The sequence below is a fragment of the Panthera tigris genome, chromosome D4 (assembly GCF_018350195.1).
Source record: "Panthera tigris isolate Pti1 chromosome D4, P.tigris_Pti1_mat1.1, whole genome shotgun sequence".
NCBI lineage: Eukaryota > Metazoa > Chordata > Mammalia > Carnivora > Felidae > Panthera > Panthera tigris.
Genome location: NC_056672.1, coordinates 12,339,094 through 12,352,502, shown reverse-complemented (window position 1 = coordinate 12,352,502; position 13,409 = coordinate 12,339,094). Strand labels below are relative to the sequence as shown.

At 37.5% G+C, this 13,409-nt stretch overlaps 1 protein-coding gene across 10 annotated transcripts in view; it reads right to left on the bottom strand.

Annotated features, from left to right (window-relative positions):
• Window positions 1–13,409, bottom strand: part of CD4H9orf135 (chromosome D4 C9orf135 homolog) — a 206,336-nt gene that overhangs the window by 82,601 nt on the left and 110,326 nt on the right. For all 10 annotated transcript variants that reach the window (XM_042963637.1, XM_042963638.1, XM_015535427.2 and 7 more), the window contains one exon: window positions 12,364–12,421. In XM_042963637.1, the coding sequence (XP_042819571.1) occupies window positions 12,364–12,421 (58 nt within the window). The remainder of the gene's footprint in view (window positions 1–12,363; window positions 12,422–13,409) is intronic.

Genomic DNA, 13,409 nt, shown 5'->3' with positions numbered 1-13,409 from the left:
CTGAATGGGAATCACAGAAGTCTTCTGTGGGGTCCACAGTATTTATGGGAGTAGAAACGAGGCTGAGTTATCCCAAGCAAGCCATCTGGGATCTAAGCTAGCCCAGAGAGAAAGAGTGAGAAATAGAAAAAGACGGACGGTTCAATGTCCACAGACTTTAGCCACCAATGCCAGCAAGGAAAAGTGCGGCCAGGTGGACTAGGGACATCATCCCAGAGACCAGAACAGGCAGAAAACAGCACACACAAAAATCCTACTCTTGCCCTCTGGCATCAGGATGCTAAGGCACATCCCCCTCTCCATATACCTGGATACCATCTTAGGGAGAGTCCTAGTTACCATTACTGTGTAACAAACAGGTCAACCCACGTCGAACAGTACAAAACAATACCCATTTCCAGAATCTTTGGGTTAGGAATTTGGAAAAGGTATAACAAAGACAGCATCTCTCTGCTCCACAATATCTGAGGCCTCAACAGAGAAGACTTGAAACCTGGGAGTGACTTGAGGGCTGGGGTTACAAACATCCCTCACTCCAGTTGGTGGTTGATGCTGGCTGCCAGCTGGGACCTCAGCTAGGGCTGTTGACTGAAACAATGATGCAGGTCCTACGCGCATGCCTGCTTGGGCCTTCAACATGGTGCCTGGGTTCTGAGAATGGCAGTGGCACTGAGAGAACCAGGAGGAAACTGCATTGCTTTTTATCACCTGGCCTCCAAAGTCACATAGCATCACTTCTACCATAGTCACGGTTCACCCAGTCCTAGGGGAGGTGATAAGGACTCTGCCTTTCAATGGAAGGAGTATCCAAATCACATTGTAAGGGCATGTGGGATGACCACATGTATTGCACCATTTGGGGAGAATGACAATCTGCCACATGGAGAAAAAGTAGGATGTGTTGGGGTTCTCAAGACTATCCCTGGATTCAGTGATTTCTAGGAGGAACCACAGGACTCAACATGTAGTTGTATTTGTAGTTATGATTTACTACAGCAAATGGATACAGAGCAAAATCAGCGAAAAGGCACACAGGCTGAAATCCAGAGGAAACCAGGTGCAAACCTCCAAGAGTCCTCTCCCAGTGAGTCACACAGGATGCACTTAATTTCCTCAGCAACGGACTGTGAAATACTGTTTACTGGGGAAGCTCATTAGAGCCTCAGTAGCCAAGGTTTTTCTCAGGGGCTGGTCACAGGCGCGCTCTTTGCCTAGCAAAATTCCAGACTCCCAGAAGGAAAGCAGGTGTTCAACATGAACCATATTGTTTGCACAAACTGTTTAGGTGCAGTGAACCACTCTCATTAGGGAGTTCTAGTCCCAAAAGTCAAGTTTCTAGATGCCAGACAAGGGCCAACCTTGCAAGCAGGCTTTTTAAGAGAGAACAGTCTCAGTTCTGCTGTTAGCTCTTTTCTGCAAACAAAGGATGGGAGGAGATCTCTGAGAAAGTGAGAGTTTTTTTTAAAGGGAAATCAAACACTTCCTGTAGGAACTATTTAAATTACAGAATCAGACTAAGCTGTAAATGGATTGAAGAGTGAGTGTTTTCCCACTGGTGGTGGGCTCAGGAAGAAGGCCAGTTATCCATTGGACACTTTTCCTCTGCATATGTGAGTTGTAAACAGTTGTTATATTTCCACACCCTAACATAATATTTAAATATGTACATGTTCAACATTTATTTAGTGGGACTGGGAAGAAATGTTTAGAAATTGCATATAAAAACAGAGGTGCGAATCACCACACATTGTTGGCTGTTCACTGTTCTAGTGCTACACCGACCCTGAGTTCTGACAACGTTTACTTAAGATAGGATAATCACCACAAGCTTTTACTGGGCCCTTAAGGTAGATGAGGATCTCTGGTAAAATTTGTCTGGGGTGTGGACTGAATGGGTATCGGTGCACAATGGCTTACGCAGAGCCAGACTAGAAGACACATTTCGCGGCAAGAATTTAGAGGACTCACCAGGCCAATGGGGCTAAAGAATCAAAGATGAACTATAGCTTCAAATCTGGATGGTGGGAGAGTTCTAAAACCAGTAAAAGGAATATGAAAGACATGGAGATGGAGGGAGGAATTGTTTTAGGAGATAAATGATGAGTCACATTTTAAGACATTTTCAATGTGAGATGACATCAATACAAAATCTTTATTTGAAATGTGGTGCTGTGGGATAGATGGCTGGGAAAGAGGTCAGTGCCCTGTGCACAGTAGTAGATATTGGCTGGGAAAAAATAAAGAACAGTATTGGAACCATGGATGATATTTGAATACAGACTGTGAATTACATAATTACACTGCATCAATTATTCCTAAGTTTAAAAATATTACCATAGATATGTGTCCTTGTTCTTAGGAAAATCACATGGAACTATTTATAGGTAAAGGGGCACAGCCTACCCTCAAATAGTAAACAATTGGTCACTTGGGGGTAAAGATTATATGGGAGTTCCCTGTGCCATTCTTGCAACTTTCCTATAAGTTTGTAATTATATAAAATATATTATCTCACCCCCCCAAAAAAGTAATGGTTGGAGAGCCTCGGGTGTGGATGAATTCTCTGAGATTGCACAAAACGAGAAGCACAGAGTTCTGGATCCCAAGTCTTATGGACACTCATGGTTGGGTCCATAAAGAAGCCATGAAGAACAAAGGAGGAGAGGTATGAAGTGCTGCAGGGTCATCAGCTCTGAAGGTAGAGGGAGGTGGAAGAATGCAGTGGGAGCCAACAGGTGCTCACTCCCAAAGAAACATCATAGAGAGCAAGACCAGACAAAATATAACCAATAGTGCTGTTCCAGAGAAACAGAGAGGAAGTCTAATGAAACATCCTGATCAGAGGTGGAAGCAGGCATTGGTGGTATAGTGGTGAGCATGGTGGCTTTCCTGATAAAAGGTGGAAAAGAAAGAGTGCCAGAGAAAGATACATCTATGGCCAGGACAAACAGGCCATAGAAAGAGGAAGCACTAAAGATGCAGCAACAGAATCACTATGGGGAGAATCTGCCTTAAGGTTAAGAAAGCTTTCTTCCTTTTCTTCTCGTTCTCTTCCTCCTTTGAAACAAATCTTGGAAAGACAGGTTAGGATGTTACAGGATGGTCCTCTGGGTGAGGGGCCCCCCCACTTGACATTCTCTCATTGTGAAGGAAACAATATAGTTTTACCACCTATGTCAATAAAATGTATCAGTATCTTTAAGTGACAGGTATCCTGCTCAGATCCCCAATCCCTCACCACCCTCATCTCCACTGACCCTTGGGTGCTATATTCTTACTCTGAACACCATTATCTCCTGAACCTTCTTTAGAATAAGATGACCTTACCATTTCTTGGTCGCTGTGTACTCAGTCTTGACCAAGTTCTGGCTGTACTTAGTTGTATTTGACTTCACCTTTTTTCTTTAGGATCTTTTATGTTTTATAGCTTAATTTTTCAAGGTCATTTTCAGTTGGAAGACTATCTTCTGGAACATGAGTAACTCTGCCTAATTTAATATTATACAATAATTTGAAAGCATAGTCTCAATTCCTTCATCCAGATCATCCATAAAAATGCATAATGTGTTATGTTTCCTGGCCAAATCAGTCACTGTGAACTAACCTTGTGTCCACCATTACAGATAGCTATTAGCCACCTGGCACTCATACAGCAAAGACCATTCTTCCCTAGCATGCCTGTAAGTATGGTCATTTGGGGTACTCCATTTACTCTTAAAAAGGCATTTGAGGCAGCAAGCTTATTTATGTGAATATCACAGTGGATGGAGTGAAAGTAAATATACAGGTAGATTACCGTGATATTTTGTTTCATTACTTTCAATATACATAATGTATAAAATTCCTTAGCTGTTATACACACTTGACTGAAGACCTGTCGTCCTCTAATAAGATTGTCTTCTGTATACACATGCGGAGTGATGTGAGAGCAAAAGAACGATTTCCACACAGCCAAGTCTACTTTATCAACCCTAGGGATGATGGAGGATAGGCATCCCAGACAGACTCCTTCATCCATTTCCTCACTGCTTTAAAAATGACTTCATTGCTATTGGATATTTTCTTCTCCCAGTGATTGTATCACAGACACAAGAGTAATTGGCAAATACAGCTACAACAAACATGTTACTAATTGGATATATTTTTGTTATATATTTGACAAACATTTACTACTCTTTTTATTTGATAAAATTTTACAAACGAAAAACACTTATAACCAATAGAGGGATGCATCTAAAGGAAAATAGTCACGGGAGGCACAAGGAAGCTTAGGCTATGCATATAAATATAAATATTAATATCATTAAAGAGTCTGATCATCACGAAGAAAAATATGGAGACATGCATGAATAATCACTTTACAAAATAAGCTGACTTTAAACAATATCATAAACTTTAGTAATGTCTAGCATCAAAAACTAAGCAATGCCACATTAAACCTTAGCTATTGATACATTTTTATTTAAAAAAAAATTTTTTTTAACGTTTATTTATTTTTGAGACAGAGAGAGACAGAGCATGAACAGGGGAGGGGCAGAGAGAGAGGGAGACACAGAATCGGAAACAGGCTCCAGGCTCTGAGCTGTCAGCACAGAGCCCGACGCGGGGCTCGAACTCATGGACCGTGAGATCATGACCTGAGCTGAAGTCAGACGCTCAACCAACCAAGCCACCCAGGCGCCCCAGCTATTGATACATTTTTAATGCACAAACTTTGATTGGTCCTATCATAGAAAAAATAAATATAATTTTTTTTTATTCCTCAGTCTGTATTATGTGAGGACACCTGCCACTATTTTATACTTATAATGGCATGGTTAGTTATAAATTTGAGGCCCAGTGTTTTCAATTAAAATTTTTTTTCTTCCTTTACAAAAGTCAAATATGTTCAATGTAGAAGTTAAACATAATTAAAAGAAAGAAATTAGAACTAAACTCTTCTGACTTAACCCAGAAACAAAAGAAGATCATAGCTACGTCACTTCAAAAGGCAATATAAAGTGAAGGTGTAGTTTTAGAGAACACAGGGTTCTTTCCTCTAAAAAGAGACAACACAAAAACTGCTTGAAAAATCTGAGTTTCCTGAAAATTAAGACCACAATTTCTCAACTGTTGGTGATACACGAGATGAGAATGAGTTAAAATATTAACTTCCTAATTTTTAAGTAGCCTTGAATTAAATGTTTGCCAAGCTCCTCATCAAAAAGATTACTTGGTCATAAATAAATACTATTAGGATGGGACAGGATCAATGAGAGAGAATCATATCATCTCGAATACATAAATAGTAAAATTTGAGAGCCCGAGAGCTATATACGTTAGTGAAAGTCCTCCAGAGAAATAGAAACAATAGAAGATAGATAGATAGATAGATAGATACATACATACATACATACATACATACATACATAGAAAGGAAAAATGTCTACTTATCTATCCACCATATCTATCTTCTATTTCTTCTATATGTATGGGACAACAGGTGACCCTTGAACAATATGGGCTTGAAATGTGCAGGTCCATTTATACACAGATTTTTAAAAATAAATATAGTGCAGTACTATAAATTCATTTTCTCTTCCTTATGATTTTCTTAGTATTTTTTTCTCTAGCTTACTTTATTGTAATAATACAGTATATAATACACATAACATACATAATGTGTATCAATCAACTATTTATGTTGTTTATGTTATCAGTAAGGCTTCTGGTCAACAGTAGGCTATTAGCAGTTAAGTTTTTGGTGAGTCAAAAATTATTTGTGGATTTGTGCATCAGTCAAAAATGATTTGTGGTTGGGGGGCGGTGTCAGTGCCCCTAACTCCCACATTATTTAAGGGTCAGCTGTGTATATATATAATGAGAGATCCTTCCTTCCTTCCTTCCTTCCTTCCTTCCTTCCTTCCTTCCTTCCTTCCTTCCTTCCTTCCTTCTTGTCACCTATTAGCAACTATATATTCCCCCCAACAAGTCAAATCTTTTTGTATTCCAATGGGGAGGCTGTGGAATGAGCTATGTGAACAAATGCCAGCAGATCCTAAAGTTGAAACTGGGGTCTAGGAAATGTGGTCCCTTAATGCTGTCAGAATCCCATGAGACTCAGAACTAGAACCATTTGCCTCAAAGTACAAAATCATGTGTATACATATCTATGCATATACATATATGTGTATACATATAATCTCAGCACAAACGTGTAACACACAATGAGATCTTTCAGGCATTGTTTTAGACTGAGGAAGGCTACCATTTCCTTCTGAACCCAAGTAATAGAGGGCCGTTCCTGTGGTTAGCTAACAGCAGTATTTTGGAACACCTTGACGTCAATCAAAAGATAATAGGTACAACCACATGACCCCTTCCCTCTTCTCCAATTTCACCTTCCAACCCTATCTCATTTGCAGATGAATCTAAAACTCTTTTTCATTTTAGTCAATAGTCAATGTAATAAGAAAAACAAGGATATGCAGCAAATGCCCATTATTCTTTTGTCAGTAAATATTGAATTAGAACATTAACAGGACACAAAAGAGAAAATTAAATAGTAGATATATTAAGATTCAAGGCAAAGAAAAGTAGTACTAAAATAAAAGTCATGAAAACACATCATGGAACCTGGAACATTACCTAGTTAAAAACTACACTTCATTCTGGAATATAAGGCTTATACATGATTTTTCAATGTGGCCAATTCAATGGTACAACTTTGCAAACTATATGTTTTTAAAAGAGAAACAGAAAAAGAAAAGGACTATATGCTGAAACGAAATTATGGAAGATCATGGGAGTACAGAATGGAACAAAAATACAAAGAGAGGGTTTTAAAAAGAAGTGAGAACCAAAGCTAATTTCCTTCAGATGCTTCCTATAGCACTCCCAACCTGTTCTAGATTCATTTTCTGTCTCAGCTTTTGGTATTTTCTGCAGATCATTCTTTCCCTCCTCTTCTTTTTAAGGGCCCTGGTAGGCATCCCTTCCTGAGAGGCAGAAAACTAAAGGCAAGTCTAGCCTTTGGGGAGTTTCTTGCATGTGAATAATCCCAACTGAACAACAGAGGGCTCTTAATGATGCTGTCCACCTCTGACTGCTAGCCAAGGTACATTTTGATCTGGGATGATACTCAGAGTATTTATCAATCTATACATCACTCAGACTGAGCATGTCCTAGAGGCCCCTGGTAAGACAAGTATTAAACTTCCAGAAGGTCCAGGCTGGGCCCACTCAACCATGAAGCACAGGAAGCCCAGTACCTAGAGCCCACAGTACTTTTGGGGACTCACAAAAATGTTGTCATTTATTTTAAAATCAGAATTTTTAAGATGAATCTAGTAACAATGTGAAGGTACTTAGTGCCACTAATTCTACATTAAACAAGGGTCATATAGTAAATTTTATATTACATATATTTTACCACAATAAAAAATGCAGATGCCATTTTGCAAAACTAACTGTATTAAATGGTAGAAACTCTTAGCTAAGCCAGAAAATGTTGCTGGCCATTTAATATTCATAAACATTTTAGGGTAGAAACTGATGATAGCTATTATACACAAAGTTTTGTTTAAAATAGGGTACAAGAGTACTTCTCAGAAAAAAAAATAAGTATTGTACGCTTTAGTTTTGTGCAATAACACCCACTGGTACATTGGTAATAACTTCAAGAGGGTTAACAATAACATGGTCATATAACATGGCCATAAAATACAATAATATAGTCATAAATAGGCATGAAGACAGTATAAGGGGGATAAGATGCGTAATCTTTACAAAACGCCAATAAGAAATATAGCGTAAGAAACGTATTTCTTTAATAAGCTTTTAAATCCTGCCCCCCACCAAAAGTGAATATGATCCAACTTGGATTATATTTGTCTTTATACCAATGCAGTTATACAATATATATTGTTTAAAATTTTTAATGGAAGAAGGAACCCATGACAGCCAAAGTCCTTAGGGTCCAGGAAAGGGTCCATAATGCAGTCCTGGGTCCTGGGAGTCTAGGAAAAGGGCTGGAGCTACTCACAGGGCAAGGTTGTGGAGAATTCAAGGTGACAGCAAATTTCTAATCAGCACAGAAATGTCAATATTTTAACAATGAGATATCTGTGCCAGTGCATAAAGCCCCAGTGGTAGAACAGGTCAATCCTGCTGTTGTCGGGAATAATGCTAAACAGATGCAGTCTCTTTTTATACCTACTGTGCACCATGGCAGGGATATTCAACATTTTGGGGGTTCAAGATACACATATGCCTGGAAAGATAATTCAATAGGCAGCTCTATTTAGGAAAACAAAATGGTACTTCACACTTGATAATGACCAACTAGATGCACCCAAATGGCAGCTGCATGCCTGGGAGGAGCTGTTAACCTCCAAAGAGCTCCCACTGAGGGTTTGGTCATTTGACTTAGTCATTGGCACTACCTTTCTTTCCTGCTGTCCTGTAGGTTGATTTCCAACACCCATATTTAGAATCTAGCCAACACTCTGGCTTACCATTTTTTCACCCTCTCAAGTCAATGGTTTGGATTCCATTGTAGAAACTCAGCCCCATGGCCACATACTGGGCTCTGTCATTCCTGAGAATTGTTCTACATCTTTTGGAGGCTCACAAAAATGTTGCCATTCCTTTTAAAATCAGCATTTTCAAGATAAATCTAATAACAGTGTGAAAGTACAATGTGAAATTCCAATAAATTCCAGCATATCCCCCTTTGCTCATTACCTCCAATTCTTCCAGCTCTTTCACTTCTTCACTACTGCCATGATTGGTTTTTGTTCTCAACATTCTCATTCCTTTGACCCTTCAACTTCCTGAGTTTTCTCTCTGCCTGGACTAATTCTTTTCCTTACTCATTCTGAGTGTGTTCAGTAAACTCTCCATCATTATACTTAGCTCACTTGTCCTTTATCCTAAAAGCTCATGTACCCCATAAACAGCCAGTCTTGGACCAATCCTCTAATGTACCTTCTCTATAAGTTTTCCTCTATTTTGGTTCTTTGGGAGAAGGAGGGGGAAGCTTTTAAGAGAAAGTATCTTTCATTGAAATTGGGATGAGCCATAATAGCCATAATGAATACCTAACATAAAAGGTGGAGTTTTGAGGAAGTACTTTCCAATTTTCTTCCATTTCTCTCCTTAAAAATGATTTCATAGCTTCCTAATATTCTGTGTTAATTTACTCATACCTAGAGCTATAGGATGATAATTTGCCTCACTTTAGAACTCCTATAATGCTATCCCACTTTATGCAAATATCAATTAAACAAATATAAAAAAATGATAATATAAAAATTAAGTCTCAGTTCATGCACAAAATTTGAAACATGAATCCAAATATTTTAAGATTTCTTCAGGAATTGCATAATTGCAAAGGCAATAGCCTGAGAATGGTGTGCTGTGTTTATGCTAGGTCCACATGGTTTAGACTCTAGCAAGAAAAAATATTCCCTTTCTTTTGTCAGTATTTTATGAATCATACACTTGTTTATATGCACAGTAACTTCTATGTCAGAGTTCAGTCACTATTTTACTGTTATTTAACCATTTGCTGTCATTGCAATTAAAAAATATTTTTGTATCCTATAACAATGTAACAAGGTAAGCATTCATTAAATGGGGGGCTGGGAGCAGTGCTAAAAATATGCCTCCACGTCAATTACTTTGGCATGGAACTTAGAAGTGAATGAACAAAATTCTAAATAAAACCACGGAACTGCCATGGCACACTGTTAATGTGGACACAAGCAACATGAGAAACATTAGAAATAATGCTGAAATATTAAAAGCACAAACATACAACACAATGGCTAAAGATTTATGCACCCCAAGAATACAGCTCACATTCTTAATATTTATGCTTATGGAGAAATTAGTCCTTTGAATTTTGTGAGTTTTTAATTATGTGTCTTGCAACTGCCTTTTGTTTAGAGATGCAGTCAGATCCCATGTATATAATGAAATGGACCTGAACTGCATTTTTAAATAATATATTTATTGCCTTGTGGTTTTTCTAATCAGAAAAGCCACCATGCTTGTTGCATTGGAAAATTCTAAAATGTGTAAAGATGAAGAAATCACCTAGAATCTCACCATCCAATGTCCAAATTTACTAGCATTTTGACAGTTCCTTCAGGGTTTTTTGTCCTCGATATTTTTACATAGTGTTTATATGAATACACTATATCCATATAATAAACTGTAATATGTGTACAATTTTGTATGTTAATGTTTCTCTTAACCTTAAATCAAGATTTATCAAGACACTAAGAACCATCTATGGACATTATATAGGCTGCAAAATATCTCCTCATATGATTATAACATATTTAATTAGTAATACTCCTAATACTAAGATATTAGGTACTTTCCAAGTTTTGTCATTACAAATAATTCAGTGATGAGTTCCTTGGATATGAGTTTTATCCCTAGTTGAGTTATTTTTATCTGAGGAAGTTTCTTAGAAGGAAAATTATTAGATCAAATAGTATCTTGATATATATTGCCAAATTCTTTTCCAGTAAGATTAAAACAACTTCCTGGCAACAGATAAAAGTATCCATTTTACCCCATCTTCAGCCCATTAAGTATTATTATTTCTAAAAATATTGCCAATTTTATTAGCAAATATTTTTATTCTTTTAGTTCAGATCTTTTATTATTTGTAAATAATATATTTACAAATAGCTACATTTATTAGCTAGTTGCTTATATTTCCTGCTTTGTAAATTGTCTATATATGTCCGTTAGTCATTCTTCTAGGTTCTCAACATTTTTCCTTCCAATATGTATAAGTTCTTTATGTATTAGGCATTAATCCATAGATATCATATTTTATTTTTTTATGGTTTGAATGCTCTTTTTTAATGAGAAAAAATAAATAAGAATACGACATATAATAAAGTTAGTATCATGAATCCTGTACTTCCCTAAATTGGCTATATCACTGTTTCAAAAACTTTTGATTATTCTCATCTGTTTATTCTTTCAAAAAATTCTTACAATCTTACAGTTCTAACAGAAAACAAAGTCCATTGGGATTTTCAATATAATTAAATGTATGAATTTAATTCATAAATAACTTAGCTTTCCACTCTCCTAAAATGGTTCTTATTCCCTTGTATTCAAGATTTCTGTCTCACTTATCTTTGGATGTATTTTTTTTAAATAAACTTAATGGCTTCAAACAACAATTTATTATTATCTTCTTGGAATCTTTCATGGGCTGCAGTCAGATGGCATCTGGAGCTGCCGTCCAGACTCAATGGGGCTGTATGTCCAATATGGCTTCCTCACTCATCAGTCAAGCTCATCAGTGTTCCTCCTCATGGCCCCTCCTTCCAGCAAAGTACCTCGATTTCTTACATGGTAACACCGAGCTCCAAGAGTTGGAGGCAGTCTTCTTCAGTCTAGTCCAGATCTGGCATAGTGTCACTTGCCATGTTCTATTGATCAAATCTGTTACCTGACAGCTTAGATTCAGAAGGTGGAGTATCATTCACCTTGTCCTGGAGAAGTGGCCTGTGCAAAGTCCACCTTTGGAGACAAACTACCAACCACACTTTCTTTACTGATCTTTATTTGGTCTAGAATTTTCTTCACAAAAGTATTTGAAATTTGTGTTGCTATAGTAATTTGTACATTTTTTTCTCATAGTTTACTAAGCAGTTAGGGCTGATATGAAGGAAAGATCTTGTTTTTTGACATACTTATTTTGTATTCAATTGCCTTACTAGATGGTCTTATTTATTCTAATTACTCCTCAGTTTAATATTTTAGTTCTCCTAAGAAGATAATCATACTCTCTGAAAATAAAGATGACTTTTTTCTCTTTTTCAATAGTTAAATACTACCCATTGTACCAGTCAAGACTTTCATAACAAGACTAATAGGAGGCATCCTTGTTTGGTTTCTGTTGTATAATTTTTTAAGTACAAGTATATTGAAGTTATACACTGGACATATTTTATCAACATACACATCTCCCAGAGCTAAATTAAACTACTTATTTTTATGTGTCAATGCAATACAAATGAATAGAAAGGTAGGTTTTTATTTCACATAAATTGAATTCAGGGAAGGGGCCAATAAAACAAGATGAGGAAGAAAACAACTAATATATTTTGGACACTGCAATATTTTCTTCCTGATATCTATAAACTTCCAAAAAGAAATCATAGCCATAAAACATTCCATTGACTCCCACAAATAGCTAATATCTCTAAATAAATATAAAACATCATAAATTTCTGCAATTTGTCCTTTCTTCCCAAGCTTGACTATTTATACTAGAACTAAAGAATCATTTTAAGTACATAAATAAATAAGTATTAGAATAGGGCTTTTCAGCCATCTTATACTCACAAATGGCTGATAATCATATGGTGGAGCATAGTCTTCAGCATACGTTGTCAATGCACACCTAAGAGGGATAAGTCAATACGTGAGAAAAGAACAACCCCAAAAAGAATGATATTTAAGATGTTTAGTGCTATCTGCTTTACATGAAATAAAAACATTTCAAGGAGGATTGGTCCTAATAAAAATGTTAAAACCTACAACTGGAGCACCTGGGTGGCTCAGTTGGTTGAGCTTCCGACTTTGGCTCAGGTCATGAACTCACGGTTTGTGGGTTCCAGCCCCACATCAGGCTTTGTGCTGACAGCAGGGAGCCTGCTTGTGAGTCTCTGTCTCCCTCTCTCTCTCTGCCCCTCTTCCGCTTGTGCTCTTTCTCTCTCTGTCTCCCTCTCTCAAAAATAAACATTAAAAAAAAACCTACAACTATCCCAGACCTTGTTTATAGCATTATCTACCGCTATAGGATGCCCTTCCTTCAATTACTTCCAATTCAGTACCACTTACTACTCTCCTGTACTAATGATATGCTACCAAGCCCAAGTCCCTGAGCTTAGGTGCATTCCAGACTTTTGGGATTCTCTTTACCATCTGCTTTCTGCGTCTCAAACTCTTTTGACTCTATGCCCCATGTTCGCTGCTAGATGACAGCTGAAAGAGATAATAGAAGACAACCAGGTGGACCGAGATTATATAGCTTCCCTAACCTCCACCCAATTAAACACAGAGCAATGCTGAATAAATATATCCTCCCTTCCCCAAGTCTACAAGCACAGCCAAGCTCCAAGGGGAAACCCTGAGGTGCCCGAAATGAGGACGGTGCTCACTAGAATGGCAAGCTGTAAGATGATATGCCAAGACTAGAAGGTAGAGTGTGGGCTGCATATGAAGGGCCGGAGACATGGCTTTGGGGTCACAGAAGGCACAGAAGGCTGTCCTACTCACAGCCAGGAGTCTGTAAAATCTGTAACCTCAAATAAAAGAAATCAAAGAAATTCCAGCCACCAGTTTAGGGAAACTTGCAAGAAAGCTTCTCTGTTTAGAACTCAGCGTGG